Source organism: Heptranchias perlo, chromosome 10 (assembly GCF_035084215.1).
Source record: "Heptranchias perlo isolate sHepPer1 chromosome 10, sHepPer1.hap1, whole genome shotgun sequence".
NCBI lineage: Eukaryota > Metazoa > Chordata > Chondrichthyes > Hexanchiformes > Hexanchidae > Heptranchias > Heptranchias perlo.
Window position 1 is genome coordinate 5950823 of NC_090334.1, and position 24326 is coordinate 5975148.

Consider the following 24326-nt stretch of genomic DNA (forward strand, 5'->3'; position numbering starts at 1 on the left):
TATGCAGCAAGTGACACAAGTCCACTGGTCTCAAGTGCAGGAACTTGAGTGACGCTTTTGCTCAATTGCAGAAATCAATGGAATCTGCGGCAGCTTCATTGCATACTGCAACCATCCACCCCAACAGCAACATCCCAGGACAATTAGGTGCCTCCTCCACAATGGAAGCACAGACTGCAGCTCTGGAAACTTGCGAGTGCCTTGCATTCCAACCTTCAGACACTTGGGGCTGGGTTACAGGATACACTATCTTGGGAACCATTAGATCTGCAATCCCGCAGGTCACTGGTCATCGGAAACCTGAGCCCAGAACCAGTTGTGGAGCCGAGGTCACCCACATGAGGCTGCTGCTTCTCGGGATATCAGCATAGGCCAGCTCCCTGGCTTAGCCTTTCAGTTGTCTATGAAAAGAGCAGGTAGGAGGCAGAGCCAGGCTGACCAGGTAGTTGCACAACGAGTTGCAGCCCACAGTCGGTCCTTCTCAGGATGCAGCAGTCATGATACAAGGGCCTCCTTAGTCCTAAAAGTGACTTTGACTGAGCAGCAGCTAACCACCTCTTGTGACACTAGCCCTCAGGTTGCACTTAGACACAGCACCAGGATAAGTATTAGAAAAACATGTCTACACACTTGGTGATAAAAAGTATGTTAGCAGGCTTATAATGTTATACTTCGATTTGGCTTCGTAGCTCCTTGCGAGGTCCAGTTGGGGTGATGTGTCCTGCTAATGGGGTAAATTCGGAGAAACTGTTTCCAGTGGCAGAAGGGTCGTAACCAGAGGACACAGACTTAAGGTGATTGGTAAAAGAACCAGAGGCAAAATGAGGAAACATTTTTTTTACGCAGCGGGTTGTAATAATCTGGAATGCGCTGCCTGAAAGCGTGTTGGATTCAATAATAACTTTCAAAAAGGAATTGGATAAATACTTCAAGGGAAAAAAATTACAGGGCTAAGGGGAAAGAGCAGGGGAGTGGGACTAATTGGATAGCTCTAACAAAGAGCTATCCAATTAGTCCCACGAATGGCCTCCCCTCTGCGCTGTATCTTATGATACTTCGAAAGCTACATCTCAATCATCAATATCAAGCACTAGGTTAATCTCTTGCAGCAGGAAATTATGAAGGCTTGAGGTACTAATGCTCTCTTTTTTTCCCCCTCGGTTGTCTTCCCTCATCCCATGAAGATGCTGGCTCGTGGGCACCAATAGCCTCTAATACTATGCCAAAATTACTATTATTCATGAGTGAGCTAGCCAGTTAGTGTAAGCAGGCTTTCCGACTGTAGAAGGCATCACAATCCAGCCTGATCCTGTCATCCTCTGACACTTGTGAAAGTTTTGGCAGTGGTCACTGGATAATGATCGGGGCAGTTACCCTCCCTAACTTCACACTGAGGACACCATCCAATGTGTCGTGTGGCACTACCACCATGCTAAATGGGATAGATTCAGAACAGATCTAGCAGCTCAAAACTGGGCATCCATGAGGCGCTATGGGCCATCAGCAGCAGCAGAATTGTATTCCAGCACAATCTGTAACCTCATGGCCCGGCATATTCCTCACTCTACCATTACCAACAAGGGGATCAACCCTGGTTCAATGAGGAGTGTAGAAGAGCATGCCAGGAGCAGCACCAGGCGTACCTAAAAATGAGGTGCCAACCTGGTTAAGCTACAACAGAGGACTACATGCATGCTAAACAGCGGAAACAACATGCTATAGACAGAGCTAAGCGATTCCACAACCAACGGATCGCATCAAAGCTCTGCAGTCCTGTCACATCCAGTCGTGAATGGTGGTGGACAATTAAACAACTAACGGGAGGAGGAGGCTCTGTAAATATCCCCATCCTCAATAATGGCAGAGTCCAGCACGTGAGTGCAAAAGACAAGGCTGAAGCGGTTGCAACCATCTTCAGCCAGAAGTGTCCAGTGGATGATCCATCTCGGCCTCCTCCCGACATCCCCACCATCACAGAAGCCAGTCTTCTGCCAATTCGATTCACTCCATGTGATATCAAGAAACGGCTGAGTGCACTGGATACAACATCCCGGCTGTAGTGCTGAAGACTTGTGCTCCAGAACTAGCTGCACCTCTATCCAAACTGTTCCAGTACAGCTACAACACTGGCATCTACCCGACAAAGTGGAAAATTGCCCAGGTATGTCCTGTCCACAAAAAGCAGGACAAATCCAATCCGGCCAATTACCACCCCATCAGTCTACTTTTCAATCATCAGCAAAGTGATGGAAGGTGTCGTCAACAGTGCTATCAAGCAGCACTTACTCACCAATAACCTGCTCAACGATGCTCAGTTTGGGCAAATATGGACAAAAGAGCTGAATTCCAAAGGTGAGGTGAGAGTGACTGCCCTTGACATCAAGGCAGCTTTGGACCGAGTGTGGCACCAAGGAGCCCTCGTAAAATTGAAGTCAATGGGAATCAAGGGGACAACTCTCCAGTGGCTGGAGTCATACCTAGCACAAAGGAAGATGGTAGTGGTTGTTGGAGGCCAAGCATCTCAGCCCCAGGACATTGCTGCAGGAGTTCCTCAGGGCAGTGTCCTAGGCCCAACCATCTTCAGCTGCTTCATCAATGACCTTCCCTCCATCATAAGGTCAGAAATGGGGAAGTTCGCTGATGATTACACAGTGTTCAGTTCCATTCGCAACCCCTCAGATAATGAAGCAGTCCGTGCCCACATGCAGCAGGACCTGGACAACATCCAGGCTTGGGCTCATAAGTGACAAGTAACATTCGCGCCAGACATGTGCCAGGCAACGACCATCTCCAACAAGAGAGAATCGAACCACCTCCCCTTGACATTCAATGGCATTACCAGCACCGAATCCCCCACCATCAACATCCTGGGGGTCACCATTGACCAGAAACTTAACTGGACCAGCCATATAAATACTGTGGCAACAAGAGCAAGTCAGAGACTGGGTATTCTGTGGCGAGTGACTCATCTCCTGATTCCCCAAAGCCTTTCCACCATCTACAAGGCACAAGTCAGGAGTGTGATGGAATACTCTCCACTTGCCTGGATGAGTGCAGCTCCAACAACACTCAAGAAGCTCGACACCATCCAGGACAAAACCGCCCGCTTGATTGGCACCCCATCCACCACACTAAACATTCACTCCATCCACCACCGGCGCACAGTACCAACCACAAGATGCACTGCAGCAATTCGCCAAGGTTTCTTCGACAGCATCTCCCAAACCCACGGCGTCTACCACCTAGAAGGACAAGGGCAGCAGGCACATGGGAACAACATCACCTGCACGTTACCCTCCAAGTCACACACCATCTTGACTTGGAAATATATCACCGTTCCTTCATCATCGCTGGGTCAAAATCCTCTCTACCTAACAGCACTGTGGGAGAACCTTCACCACATAGACTGCAGCGGTTCAAGAAGGTGGCTCACCACCACCTTCTCAAGGGCAATTAGGGATGGGCAATAAATGCTGGCCTTGCCAGCGACACCCACATCCCATGAACAAATAATAAAAAAAACAAACCCAGGGTGCTGAGGGCAATTTTATAAAGCTACAACTGCCATCCCACCTGGGATCAGCTTCAGCACAGACCAGGAATTAATCCAAGAATTTTCTGATCTGTATGGCTCTGATACATGCTGCCTTTACCAACTGAGCCATTGGAGGAAATCTGTTGTCACTTATTAAATAATGCACACCATGTACAGGAGGCAGTGTCTCAAGCAGAGCTACATTCACTAACAGACTTGTCAGTAACCAAGCAGCTTGACATTCTTGTGTTCGTGCATCTTATAAACAGCAGTGGATGAATTACAATCATCGTGTGATAATCAACAGGAAGTCAGGGAATGGATTACAATCATCGTGTGATCAACAGAAAGTCAGGGAATGGATTACAATCATCGTATGATAATCAACAGAAAGTCAGGGAATGGATTACAATCATTGTGTGAAAACAAAGTCTGGGATGGATTGTGTGTGATTTCTTATAAGCTTTCAATTTGCAGTTGTAGGGTGTAAGGATGCAAAGTGGATGATAGAACAACATTTTAGCAAGTGTTAGGTTAGATCAAGCGTAGGGTTAATGAGTTTTGGGTGATGCAATAGTAAGCTGGAATTGCTAAGCTAAAACCTGTTTGATCACATTGTGTGGGCCACTGACCGTTTGATCACATTGTGTGGCCTACTGATAACAGAGATCATTTGATCACCATGGGTGGGCACACGGCACGGCTGAAAGGAGACTCATTCCAAGTCACGACCTTCAGAAGAGTGAAGAAAATGTAACATTAATTTTTATCTTTAAAGCTGAGCCTACTGCCCTACTGAACCACAACGCTGTCCTACTCACGTGAAGGTAACACTTCAGTAATGTTGTGTCGATGATCTGGAGCAATTTTTTCTTTGACTTGATAGTTGGAGTTCCTTCCATGAGGGGTGAGGTGGTAGATGGATCTGAATCATGCAGCTGTTTTACCAAATGGGTTCGTTTCTTGAAGGAATGGCAAGAATTATAAACAATATGTTAATGAAGACTTACACTATCACCAGAATTTTGGCTTTAAACCCACTGAATACCTTACTACCACATGCGTTATTCTACAAGTCCCAGTGCACTTTCACAGACATTAAACAGTCTACAAGTCTTCTCACAGGTGGATACAAGCCACCTCAAATTTAATTGCGTTCACTCAAACCAGGTAGCATACCACCCCTTCCGACCATCTCCAAACCCCGATGCATTCACTCATATCATTGCTGTACAACCCCCACTGTCCAGTGCATTCATTCATACCAAGTATTGTTCCACATTCATTTACTCATGTTGGTATTGAACAAGCCCCCCAGCTCCTCCCCATGTGCATTCAAATCAGGCAGGCCATGAGCCCCCAGGTGCATTCATTCATGTCAATTTATGTACAAGCCCTGCAGCCCCTTCCCAGGTGTATTTAAATTAGGTAAGTCGTGATTGCCCCAGGTGTGTTTACCTGCGTCAAGTAGTCTATGAGTGCTAAATGTGCTTTCTCCAGCTCTGCAGTAGATAGTGTGGGAAGAGGATTTGGATACTGAAGCTGTTTTCTATAGTCAGCTGGCAACAGATCTGGGTACAGCCCAATCACATGAGTGGGATCTGATAAACCAAACACAATAAAGTTAACACAAAAGAGGACACGGTGAATTTAATTCAACTCCACTTGGGAACAAAGACGACTTTCCAATAACTTCAGCAAAGATCAACAGTTTTAGAATTGTCCAAATTCAGTGCTTCTCACTGCTCCGTACCCCTTAAAAAGTGAACTTTTGAAATCCAAATCTCTTTCACACCCCTCAGTTTACAGATAGCGTCCCTCTGAACTGCCCTCTCTCATTTCTCGTGAGCTCCAAATTCACAATACTGCACCCTCCCTTGCACTCTCACATGTTGAAATCAAGACTCACCGTACAGTTTCCAACTACAACTCACTGCTTCTCAAGACCTCCAAGCTATAAAATTTCTCTCTCTCTCTCTCCCTTTCCTTCATCACATCAGCATTTAAAACCCAAGCTTGGCGTCACCTAATCACCGAGCAAGAATTATAAATAGTATGTTAACGAGGGCTTCAACTCATCATCTGCTGTTTTCAACTTAGTGTTGTCCTGCACTGTGAGCCTTGGTTCATCAACCATTTTTAAAAAAAAAATATAGCCACATTCTTACCAGTGCCGAGCTTAGCGAAAACCTGCATGGAGTCGTCAAAGCGTTTCTGGCAGAACAGATTGAAAGCAAACAGGTTCTGAATGTGGTGAATCTGCTGCCACTTATCGCTGTCGGAGTCATCCTTCATTTTCTGAAACACAAACGGCAACTCTTCAGACAAATACTCAAGGATGGGTGGGCAGCCACTATTAGCAAATACCATGGGACACCCAACACCCAAACAAGAATCAATCCACTTAAGAGGATTTTGGATTGGAATCAAGCAAATGCAGTACCCGGGCCTTCCTTTGTTCACGTCCCATGAACTCCATCTTGTCCAAAATGTGCTGCCTGTATCCTGTCCAACACTAAGCTCTCCTCTGCATGACTTGTCTACCAGAGGGCATAATTAACTTCCTACCAATGTTATACAGAGTAAAATACAGGGGAGAAACCAAAGAAAATTGGTGCAATCTGAAGAGTGCTCCACAATTCCGTGGCTGTGGAAAATAGCGTCTGCCGCAGAATTCTTTCAGTCATTCCCCCACCTCCCCCCAGCATTTTCATTTCCCAAACTATCTTCCATTGTAGCTGAACTCCTCTTAATCATCAAACATTTCATACTTCGTTTGCATGTGTAGTACGAGGTGCTTAATTTTCAGGGATTATGTACCCCATTGGCTGAGCTCCTTAACCAGCTCACTTTGCAGAAACTCAAGTCCAGTTTATCAGGTAAGTGTGCAAGGTATGAAATGCAAGGGGGTTAACAAATTGCAGCTCTTGGGGAACAGAAGATGACACCAGCTCAGATCATTCCTATCCCAAGCACTTGTTACTGGTACGTCACATATTATTTACTGCTACCCAACATTTATTTACTTTATCCAGTGAATATTCATGTTGGCAACTAGTTCCTAAATGGTAGGATAGTTGATATGTTACTGGACTAGTAATCCAGAGAACACTACTTCAAATCTCACCATAGCAGTTTTTGAATTTGAATTCAGTTTTTAAAAAAATAGGAGCAGGAGTAGGCCATACGGCCCCTCAAGCCTGCTCCACCATTCAATAAGATCATGGTTGATCTTTGACCTCAACTTCACTTTCCCGCCCTGTCCCCATATCCTTTGATTCCCTTAGTGTCCAAATATCCATCAATCTCAGTCTTGAATATACTCAATGACTGAGCATCCACTGCCCCCGGAGTAGAGAATTCCAAAGATTAAACTCCCTCTGAGTGAAGAAATATTTCCTCATCTTCGCCCTAAACGGTCGACCCCTTATCTTGAGACTATAACCCCTAGTTCTAGACTCTCCAACCAGGGGTAACAGCCTCTCAGCATCTATCCTGTCAAGCCCTCTAAACATTTTATAAGTTTCAATGAGATCACTTCTCATTCTTCTAAACTCCAGAGTATAGGCCCATTCTACTCAATCTCTCCTCATAGGACAACCCTCTCATCCCAGGAATCAATCTAGTGAACCTTCATTGCATCCCCTCTAAGGCAAGTATATCCTTCCTTGGGTAAGGTGACCAAAACTGTACACAGTACTCCAGATGATCTCACCAGAGCCCTATGTAATTGCAGCAAGACCTCCTTATTCTTATACTCCAACCCCTTTGCAATAAAGGCTACCATATCATTTGCCTTCCTAATTGCTTGCTGTACCTGCATGTTAACTTTCTGTGATTCATGTACAAGGACACCCAAATCCCTCTGACTACCAACATTTCTTAGTCTCTCACCTTTTAAAAAATATTCTGCTTTTCTATTCTTCTTAACAAAGTGGATAATTTCACATTTCCCCACATTGTACTCCATCTGCCACCTTCTCGCCCACTCACTTAACCTGTCTATATCTCTTTGCATCCTCCTCACAGGTTACTTTCCCACCTAGCTTTGTATCGTCAGCAAAATTGGATACATTACACTCGGTCCCCTCATCTGAGTCACTGATATAGATTGTAAACAGCTGAGGCCCAAACACTGATCCTTTAACCAGTCTGGCCCATACACGACTCCAGTCCCACACCAACATAATTGACTCTTAACAGCCCTCTGAAGTGGTCTGCAAGCCACTCAGTGCTATCAAATGCCTAGAAAGAATAAGAAAGCTGCATGGACCAATTCAGCCTGACAAAATTATACTCAATTAATCATACCTATCAGCCAATGTCCAAGAGTCTCCATCATTATCCCTGGGTATATCCTGTCCCACCAGCAGGATAGACCCGCCAGAGGTAGGCACACAGTCAGATGGGAGTGGCCCAGGGAATCTTCAACATTACCTCTGGACCCCATGAAATCTCATGGCTCCCGGTCAAACATGGGCAAGGAAACTCCTGCTGATTACCACCTATCGCTCTCCCTCAGTTAATGAATCAGTACTCCCCCATGTTGAACACCACATGGAGGAAGCACTGAGGATATCAATGGCATAGAATATACTCTAAGTGTGACTTGACAATACCACCACTGACTGAGCTGGTCGGATAGTGAGGAAATAGCTATCAGACTGGGCTTGAGGAGGTGGCGAGACAACAAACACGAGGGAATAATCTACCTGTCACAAGTGCATCTGTCCATGACAACATTGGTAAGGGTGACCATCACACAGTCCTTGTGGAGACCAAGTCCAATCTTCACACTAAGGGCACCCTCCATCGTGTTGTGTGACACTACTACCGTGGGATAGATTAACAGATTTAGCTGCTCAAAATTGGGCATCCAGGAGGCGCTGTGGGCCAGCAGCAGCAGAATTGTATACCACCACAATCTGTAACCTTATGGCCAGGCAGATCACTCACTCCTCAATCACCATCATTAAAGATGACCAACCCTGGTTCACCGGAAGCAGCACCAGGCATACCTGAAAATGAGGTGTCAACCTGGTGAAACTACAACACAGGGCTACAAGCATGCTGAACAGCAGAAGCAGCATGCTATAGGCAGAGCTAAGCGATCCCACAACCAATGGATCAGCTCAAAGCCCTGCAGTCCTACCACATCCAGTCGTGAATGGTGATGGACAATTAAGCAACTAATGGAAGGAGGAGGCTCCATGAAAATCCTCACCCTCAATAATGGCAGCTCATAAGTGCAAATGACAAGGCGGCAGCATTTGCAGAAGTGCCGAGTGGATGATCCTTCTTCGCCTTCTGCTGAGGTCCCCACCATCACAAACGTCATTTGTACTGTTGAAGACCTGTGCTCCAGAACCAGCCACACCTCTAGCTGTTCCAATACAGCTACAACATCAGCATCTACCCAACAATATAGAAATGCAGGACAAATCGGCCAATTACCGTTCTATTAGCCTACTCTCAATCATCAGCAAAGTGATGGAAGGAATCGTTCAGTGTTATCAGTGGCATTTACACACCAATAACCTACTCAACGATGTTTAGTTTGGGTTCCGCCAGGACCACTTGGCTCCAGACCTCATTACAGTCTTGGTCCAAACAAGGACAAAAGAGCAGAATTCCAGAGGTGAGGTGAGAGTGACTGCATTAAGGCAGCATTTGACCAAGTGTGGCACCAAGGAGCCTGAGCAAAACTGAAATCAATGGAGATTGGGAGGAAATCTCTCCAGTGGCTGGAGTCATAGGAAGATGGTTATGGTTGTTGGGGCCAATCATCTCAGTCCCAGAACTTCGCTTCACGAGTTCTTCGGCAGTGTCCTAGGCCCAACAATCTTCAGCTGCTTCATTAACGACCTTCCCTCCATCATAAGATCAGAAGTGGGGCTATTCACTGTTGATTGCATGGTGTTCGGCTTCATTTGGAATTCCTCAGATGATGAAGCAGTCCATGCCCGCACGCAGCAAGACCTGGACATCATCCAGGCTTAGGCTGATAAGTACCAAGTAAAATTAATGCCACACAAGTGTCAGACAATGACCATCTCCAACAAGAGAGAGCGTAACCATCTTCCCTTGACATTCAATGACATTACCATTGCTGATTCCCCCACCAATCGCATCCTGGGTAGTCACAATTGGCCAGAAACTCAACTGGACCAGCCTCGTAAATGCTGTGGCTACTAGAGCAGGTTAGAGGCTGGGTATATTGCAGTGAGGGGCTCATTTCCGGACTCCCCAAACTCTCTCCACCACCTACAAGGCACAATATAGGAGTGTGATGGAATACTCTCCATTTGCCTGGACGGTTGCTGCAACAACGCTCAAGAAGCTCGACCACATCTACGATAAAGCAGTTTGTTTGATCGGCATCCCATCCACCAGCTTAAACATCCACTCCCTCCACTACCAGTGCACCATGACTGCAGTGTGTGCTATCTACAGGATGCACTGAAGTAACTCACCAAGGTTTCTTTGGCAGCACCTTCCAAACCCATGATCTCCACCACTTAGAAGGACAAGAGCAACACCATCACCTCCGAGTCACATAAAATTCTCACTTGGACATATATTGCTGTTCCTTTATTGTCGCTGGGTACCTTCACCACATGGACTGCAACAGTTCAACAAGGTCCATCGCCATCTTCTCAAGGGCAACAAATGCTGGCATTGCCAGCAATGCTCGTATCCCAAGAATGAATAAACAAAAATCATAGAATCATACAGCACAGGAAAGGCCATTCGGCCCATCATGCCTGTGCCGGCTCTTTGTAAGAGCTTTCCATTTAGTCCCACTCCCCTGCTCTTTTCTCACAGCCCTGCAAAGTTTTCCTTTTCAAGTATTTATCCAATTCCCTTTTGAAAGTTAATGAATCTGCTTCCACCACCCTTTCAGGCAATGCATTCCAGATCATAACAACTCACTGTATTAAAAAAAAATCTCCCCCCTGCTTCTTTTACCAATTATCTGAAATCTGACCCTCCTGCCAGTGGAAACAGTTTCTCTCGATCTACTCTATCAAAGAGGATGCAGCGCAGATTCACCAGAATGATACCAGGGCTAAAAGGGTTAAATTATGAAGGCAGTTGCATAGACTAGGCTTGTATTCCTTTCAATATAGAAGATTAAGGGGTGATCTAATTGTGGTGTTTAAGATGATCAAAGGAGTTGATAGGGTAGATAGAGAGAAACTATTTCCTTTGCTGGGAGAGTCCAGAACAAGGGGGCATAACCTTAAAATTAGAGCTAGGTCATTCAGGGGTGATGTCAGGAAGCACTTCTTCACACAAAGGGGAGTGGAAATCAGGAACTCTCTCCCCCAAAAAGCTGTTGAGGCTGGGGGTCAATTGAAAATTTCAAAACTGAGATTGATAGATTTTTGTTAGGCAAGAGTATTATGTGTTATGGAACCAAAGCAGGTAGATGGAGTTCGATCTAATGATCAGCCAAGATCTAATTGAATGGTAAAACAGGCTCGAGGGGCCGAATGGCCTACACCTGTTCCTATAAAACCCCTCAAATTTGAACACCTCTATTAAATCTCCCCTCAACCTTCTCTTCTCTAACAAGAACAATCCCAGCTTCTCTAGCCTCTCCATATAACTGTCCTTCAATCCACGGTACCATTCTAGAAAATCTCCTCTACATCCTCTCCAAGGCCTTGACATTCTTCCTAAAGTGGGGTACCCAAAATTGGACACAATACTCCAGCTGAGGCCTAAACCTAATAACTAGTGATTTGTAAAGCTTTACCATAACTTCCTTGCTTTTGTATTCTATGCCTCTATTTATAAAGCCAAGAATCCCATTTGCTTCTTAACAGCCTTATCGACTTGTATATTATATATCAAAAAGAGCACTGGTCCTAATACTGGCCCCTGGGAGACACCACTGTATACTTCCCTCCCGTCTGAAAAACAATCGTTCACCACTATTCTCTGCTTTCTGTCTCTTAGCCAATTTCGTATCTACACTGCCACTGCCCCTTTAATTCCACGGGCTTCAATTTTGCTATCATCTATTATGTGGCACTTTATCAAATGCTTTTTGAAAGTCAACATCAACTGCACTATCTTCATTAACCATCTCTGTTTTTTCGTTGAAGAACTCAGTTAAATTTGTCAGACATAATTTGCATTTAACAAATCCACTTTGGTTGTCATTTATTAACCCATGCTCTTCCAAGTGACAATTAATTTTGTCCCATATTATTGTCTCTAGAAGTTTACGTCACCACTGGCATTAGGCTCACTGGCCTGTAGTTACCTGGTTTATCCCTCTCCCCTTTCTTGAATAGGGGTGTAACATTTGCAACCCTTCAGTCTTCTGGCATCATTGCCATACCTAAGGAGGATTGGAAGATTGTGGCCAGAGCCTCCGCTATTTCCTCCCGACTTCCCTCAGCAATCTAAGATGCATCACATCCAGACCGGGAGACTTTTCTACTTTGAGTGCTGCCAGCCTTTAAAATGACGACTCTATCTATTTTTATCCTATCCAAGTTCTCTACTACCTTCTCCTTTATTGTGACGTTGGCAGCATCCTCTCATTTATGCCATGCCCTCTGCCTCTAAGATTTCCATGATGTGGAGATGCCGGTGATGGACTGGGGTTGACAATTGTAAACAATTTTACAACTGTCATCTGTAAGATTTCCTGTTCGGTCCCTAATCGGCCCCACCCTTCCTTTGGCTACCCTTTTACTCTTTATTAAATACTTTAGTGTTCCTTTTTATGTTACTCGCTAATCTTTTCTCATTCACTTTCTTTGCCCCTCTTATTTCCTTTTTCAGTTCTCCTCTGCACTTTCTGTATTCTGCTTGATTCTCTACATAATTATGAACCTGAAATTTATCATAAGCCTCCTTTTATTGTTTCATTTTAATCACAATTTCTTTAGTCATCCAAGGAGCTCTAGCTTTAGATACCCTTCCTTTCCCCCTCATAGGGTATTTAAATTACTTTAAACAGCTAAAAAGCACATATGGGGTTCAAAGCCTGAGCACAGTAACATAATTCAGTGATTAAAGGGCAGAGTTTTTTTTTGAAAACAAAAAGGCCACTACTTCAGCTCCTTTTATACAACACATTCTCATGTCACCAAATTAGTTTCGGCTGGCTGCAAAAGTCAGCCACATAATTTGCCCGAGAGCTTCTGTACAATATTGAATATCCCCATTTGTTCTGAATTATTTCAAGAAGCTTTAAGTACCTGTTTACAGATATAGACTGTTTACTTTAGAAATTATAATGAATGGCCAAAGAATCAGAAATTACAGCACAGGAAGTCATCATATGGCCCATTGTGTCTGTGATGAACGGTTGTTTCTACCTTAAAAGGAGGTGTACAGTGGTGTTCCCCAGGGGTCAGTGCTGGGACCACTGCTTTTCTTGATATATATTAATGATTTGGACTTGGGAGAACAGGGCACAATTTCAAAATTTGCAGATGAGACAAAACTTGGTAGTGAACAGTGAGGAGGATAGTGATAGACTTCAAGAGGATATAGACACGATGGTGGCATGGGCGGTGACATGGCAGATGAAGTTTAACCCGGAAAAATGCGAGGTGATGCATTTCAGTAGGAAGAATGAGGAGAGGCAATATAAACTTGAGGGCACAACTCTAAAAAGGGGTACAGGAACAGAGGGATCTGGGGGTATATGTACACAAATCGTTGAAGGTGGCAGGGCAGGTTGAGAAATGGTTTAAAAAAGCATACAGGGTCCTGGGCATTATAAATAGAGGCATAGAGTGCAAAAACAAGGACGTCATGATGAACCTTTATGAAACATTGGTTCAGCCACAACTGGAGTATCGTGTCCAGTTCTGGGCACCGCACTTTAGAAAGGATGTGAAGGCCTAAGAGAGGATGCAGAGGAGATTTACTAGAACGATTCTAGGGATGAGGGACTTAAATTACGTGGATAGACTGGAGAAGCCAGGATTATTCTCCTTGGAACAGAGAAGGTTGATAGGAAATTTGATAGAGGTATTCAAAATCATGAAGGGTCTAGACAGAGTAGATAGAGAGAAGCTGTTCCCATTGGTGGAAGGGTCAAGAACCAGAGGACATAGATTTAAGGTGATTGGCAAAAGAACCAAAGGTGACGAGAGGCAAAACTTTTTTTACACAGCGAGTGGTTAGGATCTGGAATGCACTGCCTGAGGGAGTGGTGGAGGCAGATTCAATCGAGGCCTTCAAAAGGAAACTGGATAAGTACTTGAAACAAAAAAATGTGCAGGGTTACGGGGATAGGGCGGGGAGTGGGACTAGCTGGATTGCTCGTGCATAGAGCTGGCGTGGACTCCATGGGCCGAATGGCCTCCTTCCGTGCTGTAACCTTTCTATGATTCTATGATGCTAACTCTTCCAATGGAGCTACCTAATAATCCCATTGCGTTGCCCCATCGTCATGTCCCTTCCTTTTCAAATACTTATCCAATTTTTTGTTAAATAGTGTTACGTGCTCTGCCTCAACAACGTGATAAGGCGTTGCATGTTCAAATAACCCTCTGTAGAGAAAGCAAATTCTTCTAACTTCCTCAATTTTTGCAGTAATAATCCTCAGTCTGTGCCCCGGTTACTGATTTGTCAATCACAAAATCAATCTTTCACTATTTACCATTTCAAAACTTTTAATAAATTTGAAAACCTGTAATAGATCATCCTTTAATTTTCTGTGTTCCAATGAAAATGTACCAATTTTTTGAGCCTTGCTACCTAATATAACTACTCATTCCTGGTATTGTTCTAGCGAATCCTGCCTCTAAAAATCCTTCACCACCAGAATTGCATGCAATACTCCAAATGTGGCTTATTCAGCGTCTTGTACAAATTCATCACTGTTTGCTTTTGTATTAAATACCCCATGTATAAAACCCCAAATTATGTTTGCCTATTGATGGCCTTTTTCACCTGCACTCCCTTTTGAAGATCTCCACATCTGCATCCCTAGATCTCTGTTCTTTCATTCTATTAAAAAAAAATCTGCCTTTCATTTTTCTGCATTTGTCACTTATCTGCCCAATCTGCTACCTGCCCATGTCCTCCTTGAATGTGCATTAATTCACTTTTTAAAAAAAAAGTTACAGCCAGCGATGATAAATCACAATCTTCCTCTTGCCCTGTGAAAGCAGTCTGTGCCAATTAGTCCAGTACATATTTCACATCTCTCAATATAAGGAGCACATTACTTTTTAACCCTATGATCCTGCCCCATCACTTGATTCGATACTTAAAAAACTGCAGTCAAGGATCATACCATAGGCAAGGTCATTTCACCCTCCCAGCTCAGGGAGACATATGGACATCAAGAGCCTCACATATAGATATTGACAGTTTTTTGAGGGTGATTTAAAACACATGCAATAACTAAGGTGCATATTGTAAATACTTACAGCAAGCTGCAATGCCAATTCAAACTGCTTGTCTTGAAGAAGCTGTCGGATCTGAGTTGCAATTGAAACAGGTACCAGTCGCCACACAAAGTGATTGCTGGCCACGTAGACAATATTAGGCCTGGGAAGAGGAATTGATGGCCATCGGGGGAGAAAGAGGAGATTGAAAGAGATGAACACTTATATTCTATCATTCATTATAATTCCCAGCTAGCTGGTTTAATCACAAACTACTGCAGACACAACTTGTTTGATCATGAAATTAAAATATTTCCGTAAGAAATTCAGCAGTCTTGGGAAGAAAGGAGATTAGGTGGAAGCAGCTTGCTACTTGCATGCTTCTAGCGCACATCTGCTCATTGCCTTCATGCTCCTCATCCTTCAACCAAGAAAAAAACTGCAGCATCACAATGAAGCCAATGGAAGTAGAAACAGACACTCACAACAGCGATTCTCATTTATTGGTAAGACAATGCAGACCTCATGGCTGAGGGGAAAAGGATGACAGAAAATAAGCACAGTGAAGGTGGCTGAAGGGAAGCCCAACTCTGAGCCTACCTGGTATGTTGTGAAACAGAAGGATGCAATCAGTGTGGAAACAGGGAGGAAGTAGAGGATGCACTAATTTACTGAACTGTATAAGCGTGAGGTGATACACTTAGATAATAAAAATAACATCAGTAGTGGAAGTAGGTTTAGTGTTGTGGAAGAGCAGAAGGATTTGGTACAGGTTCACAGGACATTAAAGGCAGCACCTAGGCTGATAAAATGTAAAAAAAATCTAATGGAAATTCTAGGTTATATCACAAGGAGTATAGAAAATAAAAGACAAGAGATAATAATGAGCCCATATAATACCTTAATAAGATCTCAGTTAGAGTACTATGTCCACTCCACATTATAGGAAGGATATTGAGGCTCTCAAGACTGCCATCTGTTCATCCAGGACTAGTACAATAGCACATGGTTTTGAATGTGCATTTAACCCATCCGCACTGCATATCTGATGGTTTCAGCTACACAAATATGCAGCCTGCAGGCAACAGTAACATAGTGGACACAACACTCGATTTCGCACCTTGTGGCTGTGCATTCAAGTCCCTGTGCCACGTGGCACTTCAGTCTTCCAGCTGTATTAGTTCCCAGCTGAGTGAAGTGGCCTGTCCTGGAAGGATTCACTTCCTGCTGAAGACCCTTTCTGCTATGCGATGTGTGCGCTTTTGGAGGTAGGCGATGGAAGGGCGAAAGAGGCTCACTTACCCTCCTGACGTGATAAACCGGGGCCTTTGCAGCTCCACACTCTGCACCAGCAGGCGTGGCTCGAAAGTGCGAATTTCCACATATCGCGGCAGCACCGCTATGATATAAGGGGACTGATGTTCTATTGGAAACAATAAAATAAAATGGATACAGCTGCTGAGAACCATTAACTTTCTCTGAGCATTAATGGACATTCTTTTTCAGTCCCTGTGGGAAGGGCACATTCAGTGCTTTTTTGTTCCCGTTTCCCCTTTCCCACCACCCCCCAACTCCAGCAAGTACTCTTAAAGCAGTTGACCCAACAGCGGGTTTAAGATCAATTCCCAGACTCTCTTGATTCACCTGACCTCAGCCAGAGCATTTGTGGTGCAACAATTAGCCTCAGTGATCATGGTACGGCTGACTGGGAGATGATAAAATCAACCAGTATTCCTGCTCCTGCTCACCACCCAGTGCTGGGAAGGCACACATGGAGGTATCGTCAGTATTGGATCAGGTTCAACTGTGATGTCCTCATAGTGGAATAGCATGCATGGTAAGCAATGTCTGTGGAACAGTACATAAGCAAGGATGGCAGGAACAGTGAAAAAATTAGGAGGGAAGCTTCTCATACTATTTCCCCTCCAATCATTTCCCCACACTGAGAAGGCAGGTGTGCCACCACTCACCAGGTCTATGTCCACGTGACTCTGGAGCCAGGCACTAGGGAATATGCAAGAGCAACCTGGGCCAAATCAAAGAGCACATGGAATGGGAGGCAACCTATTGACATGGTAGGGAATTGGTTAGGAGGTAGGAGACAGAGAGAGATGGGGTAATGGGTATGTACTCAAATTGGCAGGTTGTAACTAGGGGTGTCCCCCAGGGATCTGTACTGGGGCCTCAGCTTTCATATTTATAAATGACGTAGATGAAGGAATAGAGAGCTGTATATCTAAGTTAGCTAACAACACCAAGTTAGGTGGCACAGTAAATAGTATAGATAGGAGCAGAAAGTTGCAAAGGGACATTGATAGATTAAGTGAGTGGGCAAAACTGTGCCAGATGGAGTTCAATGTGGGGAAGTGTGAGGTCACCCACTTTGGACCCAAGAAATATAGATCAGAGTATTTTCTAAATGGTGAGAAGCTAGGAACTGTGGAGGAGCAGAGAGAATTATGGGTCCAAGTACAGAAATCACTAAAAACTAGTGGACAGGTACAAAAAATAATTAAAAAGGCTAATAGAATGTTGGCCTTTATCTCAAGGGGTCTGGAATACAGAAGTGGAAGTTATGTTACATTTATATAAAGCTCTGGTTAGACCCCATTTAGAGTACTGCATTCAGTTCTGGACACTGAACCTTAGGAAGATATATTGGCCTTGGAGGGGGTGCAGCACAGGTTCACCAGAATAATTCCTGAGCTAAAAGGGTTAAATTATGAGGACAGGTTGCATAGACTAGGCTTATATTCCCGTAAGTATCGAAGATTGTAGGGTGATCTAATTGAAGTATTTCAAGATGATTGAAAGAGTTGATAGGGTAGATAGAGGCTCAGATCAACTGCTATACAGTTTGCTCTGACTGGGCTCTATCCATCAATTAACATCCTTAAAGCTTTGTAGCCCTCAAAGTATGAAGTAATAACATGTAAGTACCCTGCAAATCATATACAGGAATCCTATTAAAAAATCTATTAGATAGAATTAAGAACTTGGAGTAATCTATTTAAAGTTTACACACCCATAGCAATAGGGATATCCGTCCAGTTCAGGGCACATTTCTGAGTGCAGACTCCATCCTTGTTCAGAACCACTGTCAAGTCGTCTTGCCCGACTGCCACCTTTTGGTCCTCCAAGGGAGTCACGAGGGGCTCTAGTTGCTTCCCAGTTGGGAAAAGCTCCTTTATTGAGCCTTTTCCATCCAACTATTTGGTAAGGAGAAGAAAAGGTTATTTTTGTATACAAGTTATTGATTCAAAATCAATTCAACCCACAACAATGCCATCTGTAAAGAGACAGCTTTCACACACGCTTATGATATAAGTGGATTTATTCAATAAATCTTAATCCATACCACGAAAGAGACTGGTTAGATATATTTTTACAATCACATTCTTCCACGTGCCTTGTTCCCAATCGCTGCCTGTGACTGTAAAAACACATCTTTTCAGACAGTAAGATTACATTGTTATGGGGGGATAGCTATCAGGAGTTCAGGCAATTCCCCACAGGAGACCGAGCCCACCTGCCTTCATGACTGGATCAACCCAAGGTGAAGGTGAGAAATCTCAGCAGTATACAGATAAACTATGTATCTAATGAATCAATTGTATTTTGTTCATGCCAAATTCAGGACTAAAATCACACCTTTCATGTTCCCATACTCCAACCCCCCCCCAATCGTACTTGAGTTGCTGCCTCTCACCAACTCTCAGCAGGTTGAAATGACTTGACCACAAACTCCATTGTATCATTGCTGTTCTATGATCAGCCAGCAGATGCCTGCCATCCTTTTTTCCATCTCTGGGGGAGGCTCTCTCCAGCGTCATCATTCTATAATTTGCAGCTTGCTGAGGATCTGCTGATGGCAATGCCTCTGAGAATTTCTTTTATTTGGTAGATTACCCAGTAGCTGCATGAAGAATTTACGTATTGTCCCAAGATGAGTGCACATGCTACATTCAGGTCCCTATGCTAATAGACAACCAAATGCAATTCTACCTCCCTCCCACCCTTCCAGGAATCTGCAACCTTCTGTTAGAAAAACAATATTCAACATTTTAACCTGCAATGGGCTTATGTATTTGGATATAAGCATACGGCAAATGAGATCTTAGATCTCAGCACCCCACTCTCAAGCAGAAAGAACTATCTCAGCATACTCATGGCAAGGTGGAATAATTTTAGAAGACTATTGGGCCTGGATGAAATGATCTATTCTCTGTGCTCCCTTCGGCACAAAGAAATTTCATAAACTGAAAATCATCTTCATTTAGAGCTGGTTTTCATTTACGCAAGCTCTGAACAGGGCGTGAAGAAGAGCCCAGACCTCCATCGCAGCACAACTACGCATCAGGCTCAACCAAGGATTTTGTTTATTCTGTCCATAGTAAACTGTCTCTATGGGACCACGACGGATGTTAGCACACAAGGTGGGGTGCATGGGTGCAGAATTCCATGTTATCAAGTTAAACCATTTTAGAAATGGAGATCAAACAAAAATGGGGTGGTGGTGCCTTTTGGGAAATGTTGCATCTTATTGTAGGTATTAATATAATTATGGGATGGGGGAAGGGAGAACAAGTGATTTGTACCTTATTCTGGGAATCTTTTTTAGCTACAGCAATGCTGTTGCATTTACCAATGTCTGTTGCATGTATCTATGCTGCTTTGTTCATCCAACGGGAATGTGCAAATTCAAATTTTGACATTTCTGGGTTTTTCCCTGGTGAATCGTACTCAGCTAAAACTTGTTAGCAAAGGAGACAAATAACTTCCTAGATTGGGGAATGTCCTGAGTCCTATATACACAGGACACCAAGTCCAACTGATCAACTACAGTCAGTTACCAGGAGCAGTATGTAGGTCGACCATCTTATTCCGAATTGGAGATGATGTGGAGATGCCGGTGATGGACTGGGGTTGACAATTGTAAACAATTTTACAACACCAAGTTATAGTCCAACAAATTTATTTTAAATTCCACAAGCTTTCGGAGGCTTCCTCCTTCGTCAGCGTTCCACACCGTTCACCTGACGAAGGAGGAAGCCTCCAAAAGCTTGTGGAATTTAAAATAAAATTGTTGAGGAATATCAGGAATGTTCAGGAAAGAAATGCAAGGAAGGTGAGATCATGTTCCCTAACTTCTAGGTCTTAATCACATTTTGTTTCACAGTTCTAACATTGCTTCACATTCAAACTGAGCCTTTACATGTTTATATGTGTTAAATTGAACAAAGACAAATGCACAGGTAAACAGTATGAGTTTCCCATTGCTGTAATACTGTACCATCATTGATCAGCAATCCCATGGTATTCATTGCTTTAACTTTGACCCTCAGAGAACATTCTAAATTTCTTGTTAGGTCACAAATACAGCAAATACACAGTGGAAAACGTGGATGGTCCTCATTATCCATCCTCTGCCATCTGTTTCTGCAGTCTCACTGGGCTTTGTATTGCACACCACAGGAAATTCACAGGAAAGTCATTTTACAGACATACCAGTTTTCTATTAAAACTAATTTTTTTACAAACTGCAGTCCTGAAAAGATTTGACCTACATACCCTGATAAGATAGTAATCCCTCTTAAAGCCCACGCAAATGGAGTTCTCACACCAGGCCATGGATTTGGGAACATCAGGAACACTGAAATCCGCCTATAACAACAAAGACAGATGTTAATTGGTTTAGATTGCTTACTGCAGATACAGTCTTCCTCATTCTTTGAATGTACTTCAGCTCATATAGGAACTTATAGGGCCAGCAGATCACTGTGGCTCAGCAAACTGGCCCTGAAGCCCTACACACTCTCCATTACATACTTCAATAATTTCTTTTGCCAAAAAAGCTATCCAGCTGTCGAATTTGTCTGCACTATCTGCCTTGCCAAACAGTCTGGTTCATACAACTGTGTGAACTGCACATGCAAGACAATAAGCCATCATATGAACAATGAGCTGTACACTGCCACTTTAAGAGCTTTACACCATTTAGGAAGCACATTAGTCATATGGTCTCCCATCAAGACACTTATAGGGGTTCAAGTATATCTGTTTTCTGTTCAGCAGCACAGGTTCTAAGCTATTATAATTTGGAGTTTAAACTTTAAAGTCAGAGAGGTACGAAGGAGAAAGCAGGGAGGGTATTGTGTGTGTGGAGGTTAAATTATGTGCAAAGAATAAGGAAGGGCACATTTATTGTAGGGAACCTAATATCCTTCCTTATTCTTTCAACCTCACATATGAACCAATTATGTCAAAGCTGTACAGAAAATGGAGATGGGAAGCTCCAGCACTACAAGTCACCTTGGAACACTGTGGTATCAAGACATTTGAAGGTTTTGGGTCATCATATTCTGTTTCATAGAATCAAACAGCACAGAAGGCAGCTATTCGGTCCACTGTGCATATGCCAGCTCTTTGTAAGAGCTCTCCAATTAGTCCCACTCCCCTCTTTCCCCATAGCCCTGCAAAGATTTTTCTTTGCAAATATATATTCAATTGCCTTTTGGAAGTTACTATCGAATCTGCTTCCACCACCATTTCAGGCAATGCATTCCAGATCTAAGTCGCTGCGTAAAAAAAATCTCATCTCCCGTTTCTTTTGTCAATTATTTAAAAATCTGTGGTCTCTGGTTACCGACCCTCCTGCCAGTGGAAACAAACAGTTTCCCCTTATTTACTCCACAAAAACCAGTCATAATTTTGAACACCTCTATTAAGTCTCCCCTTAACCTTCTCTTTCCGAAGAAGAACAATCCCAGCTTCTCTGGTCTCTCCACATAACTGAATGCCCTCATCCCAGGTATCATTCTAGCAAATCCCCTCTGCACCCTCTACAAGGCCTGAGCATGCAAATTACTCTATTTGGCTGCTTTGTACAAAGTGTTTTTCTACTTCGCTCTCAGAATGTGGACATCGCTGACAAGGCCGGCATTCATTGCTCATCCCTAGTTGCCCACGAGAAGGTGGTGGTGAGACGCCTTCTTGAACTGCTGCAGTCCATGTGGTGAAGGTGCTCCCACAGTGCTGTTAGGTAGGGAGTTCCAGGATTTTGACCCAGTGACAATGTGAAACAGCGATACATGTCCAAGCCAGGATGGTGTGTGACTTAGAGAGGAACTTGGAGATGATAGCATTATGTACCTGCTGCTCTTGTTCTTCTAGGTGATAGATGTCACTGGTTTGGGAGGTGCTGCCGAAGAAGCCTTGGCGAGTTGCTGCAGTACATCCTGTAGACAGCACACTCTGTAGGCACGGTACACTGAAAGTGCAGGGAGTGGATGTTTAAGTAGATGGGGTGCTGATCAATTTGAATTCTTTATCCTGGATGGTGTCGCGCTTAGAATGTTGTTGGAGCTGCACCCATCCAGGTAAGTGGAGAGTATTCTATCAAACTCCTGACTTGTGCCTTGTAGATGGTGGAAAGGCATTGGGCAGTCAGAAGGTGAGCCACTTGCCACAGACTACCCAGCTGCTGACCTGCTCTAATAATCATAGTATTTATGTGGCTGATCCAGTTCAGTTTCTAGTCAATGGTGACCCCCAGGATGAGGATGGCAGGTGAATCAGCGATGGTAATGCCGTTGAATGTCAAGGGAAGATGGTTATGCTCTCTCTTGTTGAGATGGTCATTAGTGCCACACAAGTGTCAGGCAATGTTACTTGGCACTTATCAGCCCAAACCTGGATGTTGATCAGGTCTTGCTGCATGCGGGCAAGGACAGCTTCATTTTCTAAGGAATACGAATGGAGCTGAACACTGTGCAATCATCAGTGAACAGCCCCACTTCTGATCTTATGATGGAGGGAAGGTCACTGATGAAGCAGCTGAAGATAGTTGGGCCTAGGACCCTGTCCTGAGGAACTCCTGCACCAATGCCTTGGGGCTGAAAAGACTGGCCTACAACGACCACAACCATCTTCCTTTGGGCCAGGTACGGACTCCAGCCACTGGAGAGTTTTTCCCCTATCCCCACTGCCTTAATTTTTTTTTAAAGACACTTCGGTGCCACACTCAGTTAAATGCTGCCTTGATGTCAAGGGCAGTCACTCTCACCTCACCTCTGGAATTCAGCTTGTGTCCATGTTTGGACCAAGACTGTAATGAGGTCTGGAGACGAGTGCTGACGACTCCTTCTATCACTTTGCTGATGATTGGGAGTAGGCTGATGGGGTGGTAATTGACTGAGTTTGGTTTGTCCTGCTTTTTATGGACAGGACATACCTGGGCAATTTTCCACATTATCGGGTAGATGCCAACGTTCTTGCTGTACTGGAACAGTTTAGCTAAGGGTGTGGTTAGATCCGGAGCACAGGTCTTCAGCACTGCAGCTGAGATACTGTCGAGGCCCATAGCCTTTACTGTGTCCAGTGCACTCAGCCGTTTCTTGATATTACATGGAGTGAATTGAATTGGCTGATGACTGGCATTTGTGATGTTGGGACCTCAGGAGGAGGCCGAGAAGGATCTGCAGTCAGCACTTCTGGTTGAAGATGGTTGTGAATGCTCCAGCCTTGTCTGTCGCACTCGCATGCTGGGCTCTGCCATCCTTGAGGATGAGAATACATACATACATAGAAACAAGCCATTCGGCCCAACTGATCTGGTGTTCGTGCTCCACATGAGCCTCCTCCCACCCCTCTTCATCTAACCCTATTAGCATATCCTTCTATTCCTTTCTCCCTTATGTGTTTATCCAGCTTTAGCCTCCTTCTACCCCCGTAGTTGTTTAATTGTCCACCACCATTCACGACTGGATTTGGCAGGATTGCAGGACTTTGACCTGATCTGTTAGTTGTGGGATTGCTTAGCTCTGTCTTTAGCATGATGCTTCGTCCTGTTTTGTAGCTTCACCACATTGGCACCTCATTTTCAGATACGCCTGGTGCTGCTCCTGGCATGCTCTTTTACACTCCTCATTGAACCAGGGTTGGTCATCTAGCTTGTTGGTGATGGAGGAGTGAGGGATAAACTGGATATGAGGTCACAGATTTTGGTGGTATACAATTCTGCTGCTGTTGATAGCCCACAGTGCTTCATGGATGCCCAGTTTTGAGCTGCTAAATCTGTTCTTAATCTATCCCACTTAGTATGGTTGTAGTGCCACACAACAGGATGTAGGGTATCCTCAGTGTGAAGGCAGGACTTGGTCTCCACGAGGACAGTGCGGTGGTCACTCCTACCAATGTTGCCATGGACAGATGATCCTGCGACAGGTAGATTGATGAGGATGAGGTCAAGTCGGTTATTCCCTCATGTTGGATCTCTCACCACCTGCTTCAAGCCCAGTCTGGCAGCCACGTCTTTTAGGACTCGGCCAGCTCCGTCAGTGGTGGTACTATCGAGCCACTCTTGATGATAGACATTCAAGTCCAACCACCAAGTACATTCTGTGCCCTTGCTACCTTCAATG

At 44.2% G+C, this 24326-nt stretch overlaps 1 protein-coding gene across 1 annotated transcript in view; it reads right to left on the minus strand.

Annotated features, from left to right (window-relative positions):
• vps39 (VPS39 subunit of HOPS complex) overlaps positions 1-24326 on the minus strand; it is a 79097-nt gene that overhangs the window by 26474 nt on the left and 28297 nt on the right. The window contains exons 7-13 of the mRNA XM_067991174.1: positions 20476-20568; positions 17930-18113; positions 16207-16327; positions 14947-15067; positions 5704-5833; positions 4994-5136; positions 4357-4497 (exon numbers count right to left, since the gene is read on the minus strand). Coding sequence (XP_067847275.1) covers positions 4357-4497; positions 4994-5136; positions 5704-5833; positions 14947-15067; positions 16207-16327; positions 17930-18113; positions 20476-20568 — 933 coding nt within the window. The remainder of the gene's footprint in view (positions 1-4356; positions 4498-4993; positions 5137-5703; positions 5834-14946; positions 15068-16206; positions 16328-17929; positions 18114-20475; positions 20569-24326) is intronic.